The 11,382-nt window shown below is 39.7% G+C and overlaps 1 protein-coding gene across 3 annotated transcripts; it reads right to left on the bottom strand.

The window, feature by feature from the left end:
* Positions 1-1,083: 1,083 nt before the first annotated feature.
* Positions 1,084-10,764, bottom strand: MANBAL (mannosidase beta like). 3 transcript variants are annotated; one of them, XM_036752468.1, is made up of 3 exons: positions 10,678-10,764; positions 6,978-7,176; positions 1,084-1,927 (listed from the first exon to the last, which is right to left on the bottom strand). In XM_036752468.1, exons 2-3 carry the CDS (start codon positions 7,125-7,127, stop codon positions 1,820-1,822), a joined length of 258 nt encoding a protein of 85 aa, XP_036608363.1. In that variant the 5' UTR covers positions 7,128-7,176; positions 10,678-10,764; the 3' UTR covers positions 1,084-1,819. The 3 variants fall into 3 exon arrangements, with proteins under 3 accessions (XP_036608363.1, XP_036608365.1, XP_036608364.1); XM_036752470.1 differs by having other exon boundaries at positions 10,674-10,725; XM_036752469.1 differs by having other exon boundaries at positions 6,978-7,177; positions 10,630-10,704.
* Positions 10,765-11,382: the final 618 nt, after the last annotated feature.

Below are 11,382 nucleotides of genomic sequence, written 5' to 3'. Positions count from 1 at the left end.
CAAATGCTTGTTGCTTGGTTACTGTACTTGAGACTACCCCCAGTATTCTTCTTATTGCTTGACATATCAAAACAGCCAAATCTGCCTCTGAATCTCTGGAACATTAGGACTGTCATATTGCCCTGCAGTGTCATCAACCTCATCCTAATATTCTTCCTATAACACATCATCACTTCCTTTACTTACAGATTTCTTGGATTTAGAATTGGAAGAAACCTGAGCCCAGAGGTTAATTGACTTGCCAAAGGTCACAGGTAGTGTGACCAGAGCCAGATTTCAACCTCTGGTCCTTTGGCTTCAAATCCAATATTCTTTCCACTACACCATGGTAGCTACTCTGCCCCTTCCACCCCCCCCCACCCCCACCCCCTGCCCACAACAACTCCCACTACCACACACCAGCAGACAACATAAGAGGTTCATCATGCATTGTGGTTTATTAATCTTCTCTCATGCTCATCCCAATCTTTTCTCCTTAAGCTGGAGCTAAAAGTTTTGTTTGGGGTAGAAAAGATTTAGGGGACACACTGAAAAATAGGTCAGGGAGGCAGCAGTAGGGAAACAAATGCACACCCTAAACTTATAGAGGTTACATTATTATAGAGGTTGAGACTATGGCCAATTTCTACATGGAAAACATTTATTTAATTAGCAAAATCCTTTCCAAAATCTATCTTGTGAGGGAAAATCAGATGAAATACTAAAAAATGTTTCACTAAGAAAAGGAGAAAGATGATTAATATTTTGGTGCAGATTTTGAAAATCATTTTCACCACAAGAAAGGCTTCTCTTCCTTCAGGCAACCTCTTAGATTCAATCGCTTTAGCCTCTCTAATTACTAAGACTATAGTTGACATAATTCTGACAAATTGAGACCTTAACACTTTTTTAAAGTGAAGACAAAAGCTGATTAGGAGTCAGGAAGACTTGTCCAGATTAGGTTGTAGACCCTGATTGGTAGTGTACATACATGTTGCATTAAAAATTATTTAGGGGCAGCTAGGTGGCACAGTGAGTAGAGCACCAGCCCTGGAGTCAGGATGACCTGAGTTCAAATCCGGCCTCAGACACTTGACACATGTACTAGCTGTGACCTTGGGCAAGTCACTTAACCCCAATTGCCCTGCCCCCCCCCCAAAAATTATTTAAAATGATTAAACACTAAAAAGCAACTCAGCTATTTTAACATGACTTTTAAACTAAGTATCCCAATATATATGGCCTTTGCTTGTATAATGTGCTCATGATTCTATTGTCATTTTTCCTGAAGTCAAATGTCACTGTAGTGGAACAACCCACATTTTCTTTTCTGAAGAGGCTGTGCTTCAGGAGCCATGATTAAACAAGATTTGAAGCCCAGTGAATCAGGAGCCATGATTAAACAAGATTTGAAGCCCAGTGAAATGCTCATGCTTATATGCTCCTCTGCGTTTAAAAGGCTCCACTAGAGCCACCTCAATTCCCTAGTCTCCAAAGGACTAAGTCGAAGTTTCAGAGAGGTGGATTTCAGCTCAATGTAAGGAAAAATTTCCTAACAATTAGTGAGCTATCCAAAAGAGAAATGGATTGCCTCAGGAGGTAGTAGTTCCCCATCACCGGAGGTCTTCAAGCAGAGGCAGCATGATCACTCATCAGGGAGGTTGTAGAAAGGATTCCTATTCAGTAGAGATCCCTTCCAACTCAGATTCTGTAAGGAAGATGATGCTGGACAAATGTTTTTATGAAGATTGATTTTCCTGCAATGGTTCCTCTTCACAAGTACTTGATTCTGAAGAAAGAAGAGCAGGCCACACACATGCCACATCTGGCAGCTTCTGCTCTATCTCTTCTTCTTGGTTTCCTTCTTGGACTTTTTGCTTTGAGGAGGAGCAGCCCCCTTTGGCTTCTTGGTCACCTCAAACTTTCTTGGCTCAAAATGTCCCCCTTCCTTCAATAGAGAGAAGAGAAAGAAATAGGATTTTACTGATCAATTAAGTTGGAATTTGTGCAGTTAAGCCAACCTAGGAAGGGCTAACTTGAAGCAGGACGAAGGCAGAATTAAGGTTGATTAGAAGGGGGAAAGACTTGTCCAGATTCAAACAGAATGGTTTCCAGAAATTGTGCAATAAATTTGCATATAATCAGAAGCTGTCTGTTACTGCATCAAGTGTTTCTGCTTAATTGTTTTTATTCAATCCAAAAAAGGAAAGGGAGAACTTTTCCAAGAAATAATTATGATACAAAGACGAATGACATAAATAAAAATTATTTCTTTTAAAAATATAAAAATTTAACAATGTTGGAAGTTCCCAATGTGCAAATTTGAAATTTTTGCAGCTTTTACTTATGTAGTTCTGTTGTCCCAATAGCCTCCTATTCCTCTTCACCCTTCTCTTTCTCACCCTTCAACATATAGAAATCTCCATAAGGCAAAAGACCCCTTTGTGGGATGTATAATTGATATCATATTGCTTGCCTTCTCAATGTGAAGGCGAGGGGCTGGAAGGAAGGAGAGAATTTGGAACTTAAAATGTAAAAAAAAAAATCAATGTTAAAAATAAATAGATAATTTTTTAAAAAGATTCCTTTGTGGCTAAATCCTAGACCTGGAAAAGACCTGACAAATCACTAAACCCAACCCTCTAATTATCAGAATAAGAAAGCTAAAATCTTTACAGGGGAAGTGATTTGCCTAAGGTAGCAAGACCAAGACTAGAATTCAGTCTCCTGATACCTAGTTGATTGTTCTTCCCCCTACATTTCTGCTGCTTCTTCACTCTGTCCCACCAGCCATGATGAACCATTGTCCAAGCAGGTTCTCTGCATCAGAGCTATGGACTTCTGTTCCTTTACTGCTACAGCGTGATTGATTGCAAGAGAGGCAGAAAAGAGAAGCATTTCTACTTTATAGAAATGGGTCCTAAAACTCTGCAAAAAAGGTTCCACAACAAAGGACCTTCAGACTGAAAAATGTTTATGAAGCCAATCCATCAAATATGTACAGACTCCCCTGCTTTCCAGAAAAATCCATGAAAAACGTATTTATAATGCATGCTTGCTGAAAATATAGTTGACTTCTAAATAAAGAAGTTGGGTTTAAGTGTTTTTGAAGTTTGAAACTATGTGTTTGTGGCCTGCTGAAAATGATCTGTAGCTGCATGGACTCTTAAAAATAAGATCTGATTTACTCTCTAAATGTTGTAATTTATGCAGGAAGAACCCGCAGAAATGTGCCAGCATTCTCACAGGAATGAAGCAACCTGCTGTTATTCATGGGGAAGAAGCTTGCTACCTTAGGTAAACCACTGCTGCCTTCTAATGTTCAAAATGAGATGACAAAACGAAGCTAAGAGCTTCTTCATGGGTGCAGCCAGAGTTGTCTGGAATTCCATTCAGATTAAGAGGCAGGTACTACCATTTTCCTGACCATGGGAGAGTAATTCTCGTTTATCATCTTGTAAATCAATTATCTTGTTCCTAGCTTCTCTAACAGTGCAGAGAATATTTGTGCAAAATATAAGCAGGGCACAAAAATGTGCCTGTGTGCACATACACACGTCCACACGTTAGGGATGAAAAGGAGCCTAAGTGTCTTGATTCCCACTCTGAGAGTCAAATTAACTATATAATCTACTTCCAAATTCCACTTGCTCTTATGCTTGATCTCCCACACAATTTTCCAAATGTCTTTAGCCCTAGAAAAAATTTTATAACCTCTGTGATGCCCCATCATTTTTTGGGTCCTTTACCATAAAAAAACTGGCTTGAGTAGTAGTTACTTTTATAGATATTTCACCAAAAAAAAAAAAAAGCCATTCTTCCCATGAATTCTAGTGATTTTGTCCTGCAATGGAAGAGAATACAGCAACACCAAACTCTGAAGAGCCTAGTATGTCAGTTTATAAGTTCCTAACTTGGGGTTCATGAATCCAAAAGGGGTCTGTGCATAGATTTCACAGGTTCACCATGAACTTGGAAGAAAAAAAAATTCTATCTTTATTTTCCCTAATCTCTAACTGAAATTTTGCATTTCCTTCAATTATTTTAAAATATTATCCTGAGAAAGGGTCTATAGACTTCCTCAGTCTGCCAAAGGGTCCAAGATCCAAAGAAGGTTAAGAATTCTTGTGCTAGTTGCTATGAGGGGTACAAAAATGTACAAGATAAAGTTCTCCTTTGCCTCAAGAAGCTTAACAGTCTAAATGGGGAGATAAGACCAAAAAAAATTAAATAATAATTTGAGATCATGGTAGAAAAGTTATATCAGAGATCGAGCATATATAACTGTACAGACCATAATTGCTACAGGATTGAGAGGAAAAAAAGATCACTTCACTTTAGGCTGAGGTGATCGGGGCAGCTTAATTTAAGAGTCTGAATGATCCTGAAGGATAGATACCAGAACTATCTCCAACCTTCTCTAACATTTATTCTTTTTTAAAAAATATTTTATTTTCAGTTCCAAATTCTCTCCCTACTACCTACCCCTCTGTTACCCATTAGACAAGAAAAACAAAGCCTATTACAAATGTATACTCAAGCAAAATAAATACCCGCATTAGCCATGTCCTGACGTGGGTGCGCCTTCACTCTGCATCTAACACCTCTCTATGTTTCATCATGAGTCCTCTGGAACTACGGTTGATTCCACTGCACTTATCACAGTTCCTAAGTCTCTTAAAAGTTGTTTTTCTTTATTTCTAGCATTTATTCTTCTTAACCCTTTCTTCCCCCACCTCTTGCCACGAAGATTCTGCCTTCTGCTCTCTCTGCTCTACTAAGCTACTCTCTTGAATGGCCTTTTTCCTCAGTCTTTTCAGGTTTGGATGGACCTTTGAATCCTTAAACTAAAACCTATGATTTTGTGTTTCTTAGTAGACTAGACAAATAAATACTGGGAATCAGTGAATGGGGGGAAAAAGCCTAAAATAAGTACCACTTTCTAAAGCTTATAAGTGCTCTGAATACCTTAAGTGTGATAGAGAACAAAATCAGACTAAAATGTTTCCTTGTTTCATCTCATGCAAAATAAAATATCTAAGCCTTTGGTTTAATGAAAAGGTAAAATTATTTTACTAAATAAAATTTGCTTAAAATTTCATTTAACTTTATTTTTTGTTTTGTGGGAAGATATGTCTTGTTCTGATACATTAATCAACTCTCAACAACTCTGCCCCCCATACATACATAGTACCTTCCCATAAAAAAATTAAATAATACCCGAATAGAATGATTGTAGTAACAATTTTTATTTGGTTTTCAGTTCTATAAAACTAGTTCATTCTTCCACCCTGAAAAAGGGAGAGAAAAGGACTAAGGAGAATGTATGTGTATGAGAGTGCCGAAGTGCTGCAAAAAATCTTGTCTATACAGACAGGCCAGGCAAGAGGAAAACTTTTAGATGCTATACTGGACCTCTAAATAAAAATTGCTTTGTAGAAGCACTTATGGTCTAAAATTCATAGAAGTCCAGAATTTCAGCATTACAAGGAATCCCAGTGGCTATTTAGTCCAACTCATATCTGAAAAATATCACTCTAAGACCTCCAAAGAGAAGAAACCCACCATCTTCTGAGGTAGCTCATTTCACTTCTGGATAAACACAATTGTTAAGAAATTTGTCTTGATCTAAAACCCAAATCTCCCCTGTATAATTTCCACCTAATACTCCTTGTTCCACTTTCTGGGGCCAAGCAGAACAAGCCAAACCCATCTTTCAAATTAGGTTTGCTCTTCCCAGGCTATTCCTGGTTTCTTCAACTAATGCTCATATATAGCATATCCACAATGGTTGCCTCTCTTCCAGACAAACACCACTTTATCAATGTCCTTCTTAAAATATGGCCCGTAGAACCGAATATGATAGCTGAGATGTGATCTGATGTTCTCTATCGGCTGCTCGTTCTTGGAAGCCATCCCCCTCAGTGTAGTCCAAGATTGTGTTAGCTTTTTTAGCTGCCATGCAGTAAATTGGGAATCCACTAAAGCCCCCCAGGTCTTTTGCAGACAAAGTGCTGTCTAGTCATACCTTCTTCATCTTATACTCATAAAGATGATTTTTGGAACCCAAGTGTAATACTTTTCATTTGCTCCTATTAACTTTTATCTTATTAGATTTGGCCAAATGTTGTAGCTTATAAAAATATTTTTGGATCTTGACATCCAGGTGTAAGCTATTTCTCCCAGCCTCTTATTAATTAACCCTTTCTTCCCTCCTCCTCCTCCTTGCTCTCTTTCCCTTAGTACAGTTATCCAGCTCACCAATAAGCTAAACATAGCTGATTCCATCTTTTTGCCTGTAGGACAAGAATATAAATCACTTTGCTCCCCTGAGGCTCTCATGAGAATTCAATCCATTACTAAGAACAATAAAAATGATGGCAGGGCGCCTCGCATGGATTAGACACTTAGTAAATGTTGATTGAATGAATTATTTTTAACATACAATAATACATAGTATCTGTGAGATGAGAACAAGCAGGATGAGACTGGATGGCCTATGGATAGCTACAATTTAATTTGGGGAAAGAGAGAGGACCCCGGGCATGGTCATCACAGTTCTGTCATGTATGTACCGGGAAATGAAAAATTACGCTAACAATCTCTTCAGTTTCTAGAATGCTTTCTACAAAGTGCTGTCCGAATAATAATCCTAAGGCAGGTATTATATAAATAGTATTATCCTTCATTTTACAAATGAGAGTAATGAGGCTCACAATGGTAAAAGGACCTGCCCAAGGTGTTGTTACGTGGCTAGTAAGTAGTGGAACTGGGACTCAAACCCAGGCCTCTTTCCGCTACTATAACATGCTTTTTATAACAATGAACACAGTAACATAGGATATCCACAAACGATTCATTGCTCATTGTCAAACTATTCATATTCATTGTCAATATCCAAGATATCTCTAGTAGACATTTGAAAGATATGCTAAATATATAAAACCTACCACCCCCATCCTTAAGGAGTTAATACCCCCCCCCCAAAAATTACTTACCCCCTCGTGAGACTTTGAAATGGGGAAGATGATGGCCAATACGCAGATAAGCTGGAAGATAGCCCCCAGAAACAGTCCATAACGAAGAAGATTCTCTAGGAAAGTAGGCTCTGGGACTTCAGGGGGAGAGAAGTTCAGCTCAGCAGCCATGCCCAAAGCAATTCCTGGTCTCCTTTTATATCACTCAAGAAGTTAAATTCTAAATTAAAGCAAAACAAGTTTCAACAACGTCATTTTCCTAATGTGCTATCGCATCCTAAGGCATTTAGATAATGAACGAACATGTCTGTGAATGTCTCACAACAGGAAAATCACTGTACTTTCTCCTTTGGGCCAAAAACTCAGCGGTACTTTTTATAACACATAGTGTGTGACTGGAAGGTGACAAGGCTGATTTTTTTTTAAATAGGCACACCATTCATTCACTCAATGATTATTAAGTGTTTATTTTATGCAAAGCAGTGAATAGGTTCTAGGGGAGATACGATGATAAAATGTAGTCCTGCCTTTATGGAACTTAACAACCTAGGCAAGAGAAATAATATATCTACACAAATGTGAAATACTATTTGCTGGAGTAACTACACCAAAGACATCATGGATGTTTTAGGTATTAAACTAGGATCACACCATAATAGTAGAATTGACAGGAATTTAATTCTTCCCTGCTTCCTATACACAATCAGTTATAAAGATAGCACTAAGGTTTCAAACCTACATAACTGTGTCAAAGTGGTACCATTGACTGGAATAAGGAAGTCAAAAAGAGGAATTAGTACTGGGAGACAAGATAATTAGATTCAGTTTTAGACACACTGAGTTTGAGGAACTGCCAAGAAACTTCAGCAGAGATGTCCATGAGAAAGATGGAAATGAGTATCTGTAACCCTGGAGGCACTAGAGCTGAAAATAGAATGTTCTAAAAGTCTTATCTTAGTTTTAAGCTATTTAAGCTATCAAAGCTTAAAACTTTAAGCTCTAAAACTTTTGGGACACCTTGTATAGATTTGGAAGTCATCTACAGAGGAACTAATAGTAAAAATTTATTTAAGTACTTCATTCATATCAATCCTGTGAGGTACATGGCAAATATCATCCTCATTTTTGGATGCAGTAAATGAGACTCAGAGTAGTTCAGTGAATTGTCCAAAAACCAGGAAGTAATCAGAATTCAGATTCAAACACAGGTCACTCCTGACTCTAAGCCTGGTATTCTTTCCACTAACACCATACTCCTCAGGAGAAGCAATCTTTCACACGATAATTGAAGCTGTGGATGTGGGAGAATATGGCTTAAGACAGTTTCACTTTATGGGGCTGAGAAGAGGAATTGGTGAAGGGATCACAAAATCCCAAGATTTCATAGCTGGAAGGGGGTCAGAAGCCATCTAGTTCAACTTAACTATGAAGAAAAATTTCTTCTATGATAATAGGCATTTATGTAGCACTTTAAGGTTTGCAAAGCATTAATATATACATTAACTCATTTGATCCTCAAAAAAACCTGGGAGGTAGGTGCTATTATTATCCCCATTTTACAAGTGAGGAAATTGAGGCAGACATAGATTAAGTGACTTGCCCAGAATCTGAGGGTGCATTTGCACTTGGGGCTTCCTATGCTCAAGTTCAGTGTTCTCTCCACTGTACAAACTAGCTGCCTTGATAAATTATATTCTCAATAAATAGCCATCCAATCTTCACTTGAAGAGCCTTTGTTTCCACTTTTGGACAGCTCTAATTATTATCAGCTTTTTTGCAACTTCCACCTATTGTTCCTAATTCTACTCTGGGGAGCCAAGCAGGATGAATCTATTCCTCTGCTACATGACTCTTCAAACACATGAAAACAATTATCATGCCCCTCTCAAGACTTCTCTTCTTTCGAATATTTAATGGCAGGATGCAGAAGGACTATCAACCACTCTTATTCTACAGACAACACAACATTCGATGCAGTTTAAGACTATATTAACTTTTACACCTACCACGTGGTACTGGACTTATTTTGAACTCCAGGGCATTAAAACCTCCAGATCGTTTTCACAACATGACTGACTCTGGAAATAATAATCCTCTAAAAGAAAATGCCCTTACTACAGGGAACAAGCAATGAAGCTAAATGACTGACCATATTCTAGATCCAGGCCCCCATTTGCTAAGCTGCATAATCTTGGGCAGCTCACTTGACCTGAGTCTGTTCACTCATGTATAAAACAGTGATAATAATACATTCCTGACCCACCTCAGGCTTACTCTGAGAAAAAGTGATTGGAAAGCCTGAAAAGGAAGCGCTTGTATCAAGCTAGTTAAATCCATCTTGCCTCACAATTTTCTTTCTTTCCTTCTTGACAATCAATCTACCAGTATGGCTTATGGCTTATAGAAAGAAGTCAATTTCGTGTAAGGAAAAGTAAAAAAAAATTAAAAAAAAATAAAAAGATAGAAAGTTGTGGAGAAGAGAATTTTGTAGTTCATGACTTTGGAGGTAATATGCTGACATAATCAAATTTAAGTGATGACCATTCAAAGTCATCACCTTAAAAGCTAAACAATCAATTCAAGTAAGTCCAAATACGTCTGTAACTCTTCTTTTAGACTCTGTGGCACACTCTTTTGAACATCCTCAATAGAACTTCTTTAGAAGTTGGCTGCCAGAACTTGGGGTAAAAGTCACCTAACCGACAGATGTAAAGAAATCCATGGGCCTTAGGACATAGAAAGTTAGAACTGCAAGAGACTCTAAATGACAGAACATAGAGGCAGTTTAGTAAAAACAGAAAAGCATATGGAATCAGGAAACTGGACTTCTAGACTTGATTCTTCCACTCACTAGCCTCATGACACGGCAGGCAGCTAGGTAACACAGTGGATAGAGCGCTGGACCTATAGGCAGAGAGATCTGAACCTAAATCCATCATCAGACAACTACTAGCTGTGTGATGCTGTGTGGTCCCTTAACCTCCGTCTGCCTCCCATCTGTAAGATGAGAATAGCAACGACACCTATGTCCCAGGGTTGCTATAAGGATAAAATGAGATCATAATTGTAAAGTGTTTTGCAAAATGTAAAATGCTGCTGCTATTATTTTTATTAACAAGTCCCTTAACCTCTCTGGGCCTCAGTTTCTTCCTCTGTAAGACGACAGGTTGGACGAGACAGCCTCCACGATACCCCGCCAACTCTAACATCCTATGCGGTCCTCCGATCATAGCACACTCGATCGCTTGACAGCGGAAGGGCCTTAGAGATCACGGGATTTAAGGTCTGGAAGGGGCCTTCAAGATCGTCTAGCTCAACGCCACCTCCTCTTACTGGAATGTAAACTGAGGCTTTAAATTATTCAATAGAAAACAGATCCCGAGGATAAAGAAAATGTCCGAGAGCCCAAAAGGCATCAAAGGATGAATCTATTCCTCTGCTCCATGACTCTTCAAACGCATTCTTGGGGAGAAGGGACCGAAGGGGAGGGGGCGTGTCAGGTTTCGGTCCCGTAGATTCCCGACTGCCCAGGCCTGTCTTCCCCGCCCAACATTCCCAAACCCCAGAGGGGCCGACACCGCCCCGCCCAGACGCCTCCCGCTCCGACCTCACCCCGAGGCTACAGCGCTAGGCCTCAGCGCCCCGCTTCCCCCCAGGCCCGGGATCCCTCATGCCGCAGCCCGTGGCTCCGCGCCCCAAAGTAGGCAGATAACTCACAGACCCAGAGCCCAGATCCCGCAGCCGAACTTCCCTCCGGAAATGAGGAGCGGCTCCACCCCCCGTTACGGAGCACGGACAGGAAGTTACGCAATCCTTAGCAACCAGGACTTCTGCGCCAGGAGGCGTTGCCAGCCTTGATCCCGGGGAGTTTGAGATGCCAGAGCCAAAAAGGGAAGGCGGGGTCCTCCTCGGAGTTTGGGTTTTTGTAGTTCAGCGGATCATAGGATCCTACACTTAGATCTGGGAGTGGACCCAGAGGCCGTTTAGTCCGGCAACCTCAATTTACAGATGAGGAAACTGAGGCCCAGCACGGTGAAGTGACATCCCCACAGTCACTCACGTAGTTAATAACAGAGCTAGGATTCCCCAAGTTTATTTTATTTGTTTTTAATTGTTTATGTCCTAAGGCCCATGGATTTCGTTGAATCTGTCCATTAGGTGACTTTTACCCCAAGGTCTGGCAGTCAAATTCTAAAGAAGTTCTATTGAGGATGTTCAAAAGAGTGTGCCACAGATTCTAAAATTGTTGATGGGAATTTATGACGCTGGAGAACATGAAGGGAAATCTCAATTCTTAACTGTGTAACCCTGGGCAATTTATGTAACCTCTCCATACCTCAGTTTCTTCAACTTTAAAAATCTAAATTGCAAAGCTGGCCTCTTGGGGCCCTTTCCTTCCCCAAAAATGAAATCAAGGGACTTAGAG

The sequence above is a fragment of the Trichosurus vulpecula genome, chromosome 3, assembly GCF_011100635.1.
Source record: "Trichosurus vulpecula isolate mTriVul1 chromosome 3, mTriVul1.pri, whole genome shotgun sequence".
Lineage (NCBI taxonomy): Eukaryota > Metazoa > Chordata > Mammalia > Diprotodontia > Phalangeridae > Trichosurus > Trichosurus vulpecula.
The sequence above is the reverse complement of the archived record's forward strand: the minus strand, read 5'-3'. Positions and strand labels throughout refer to the sequence as shown.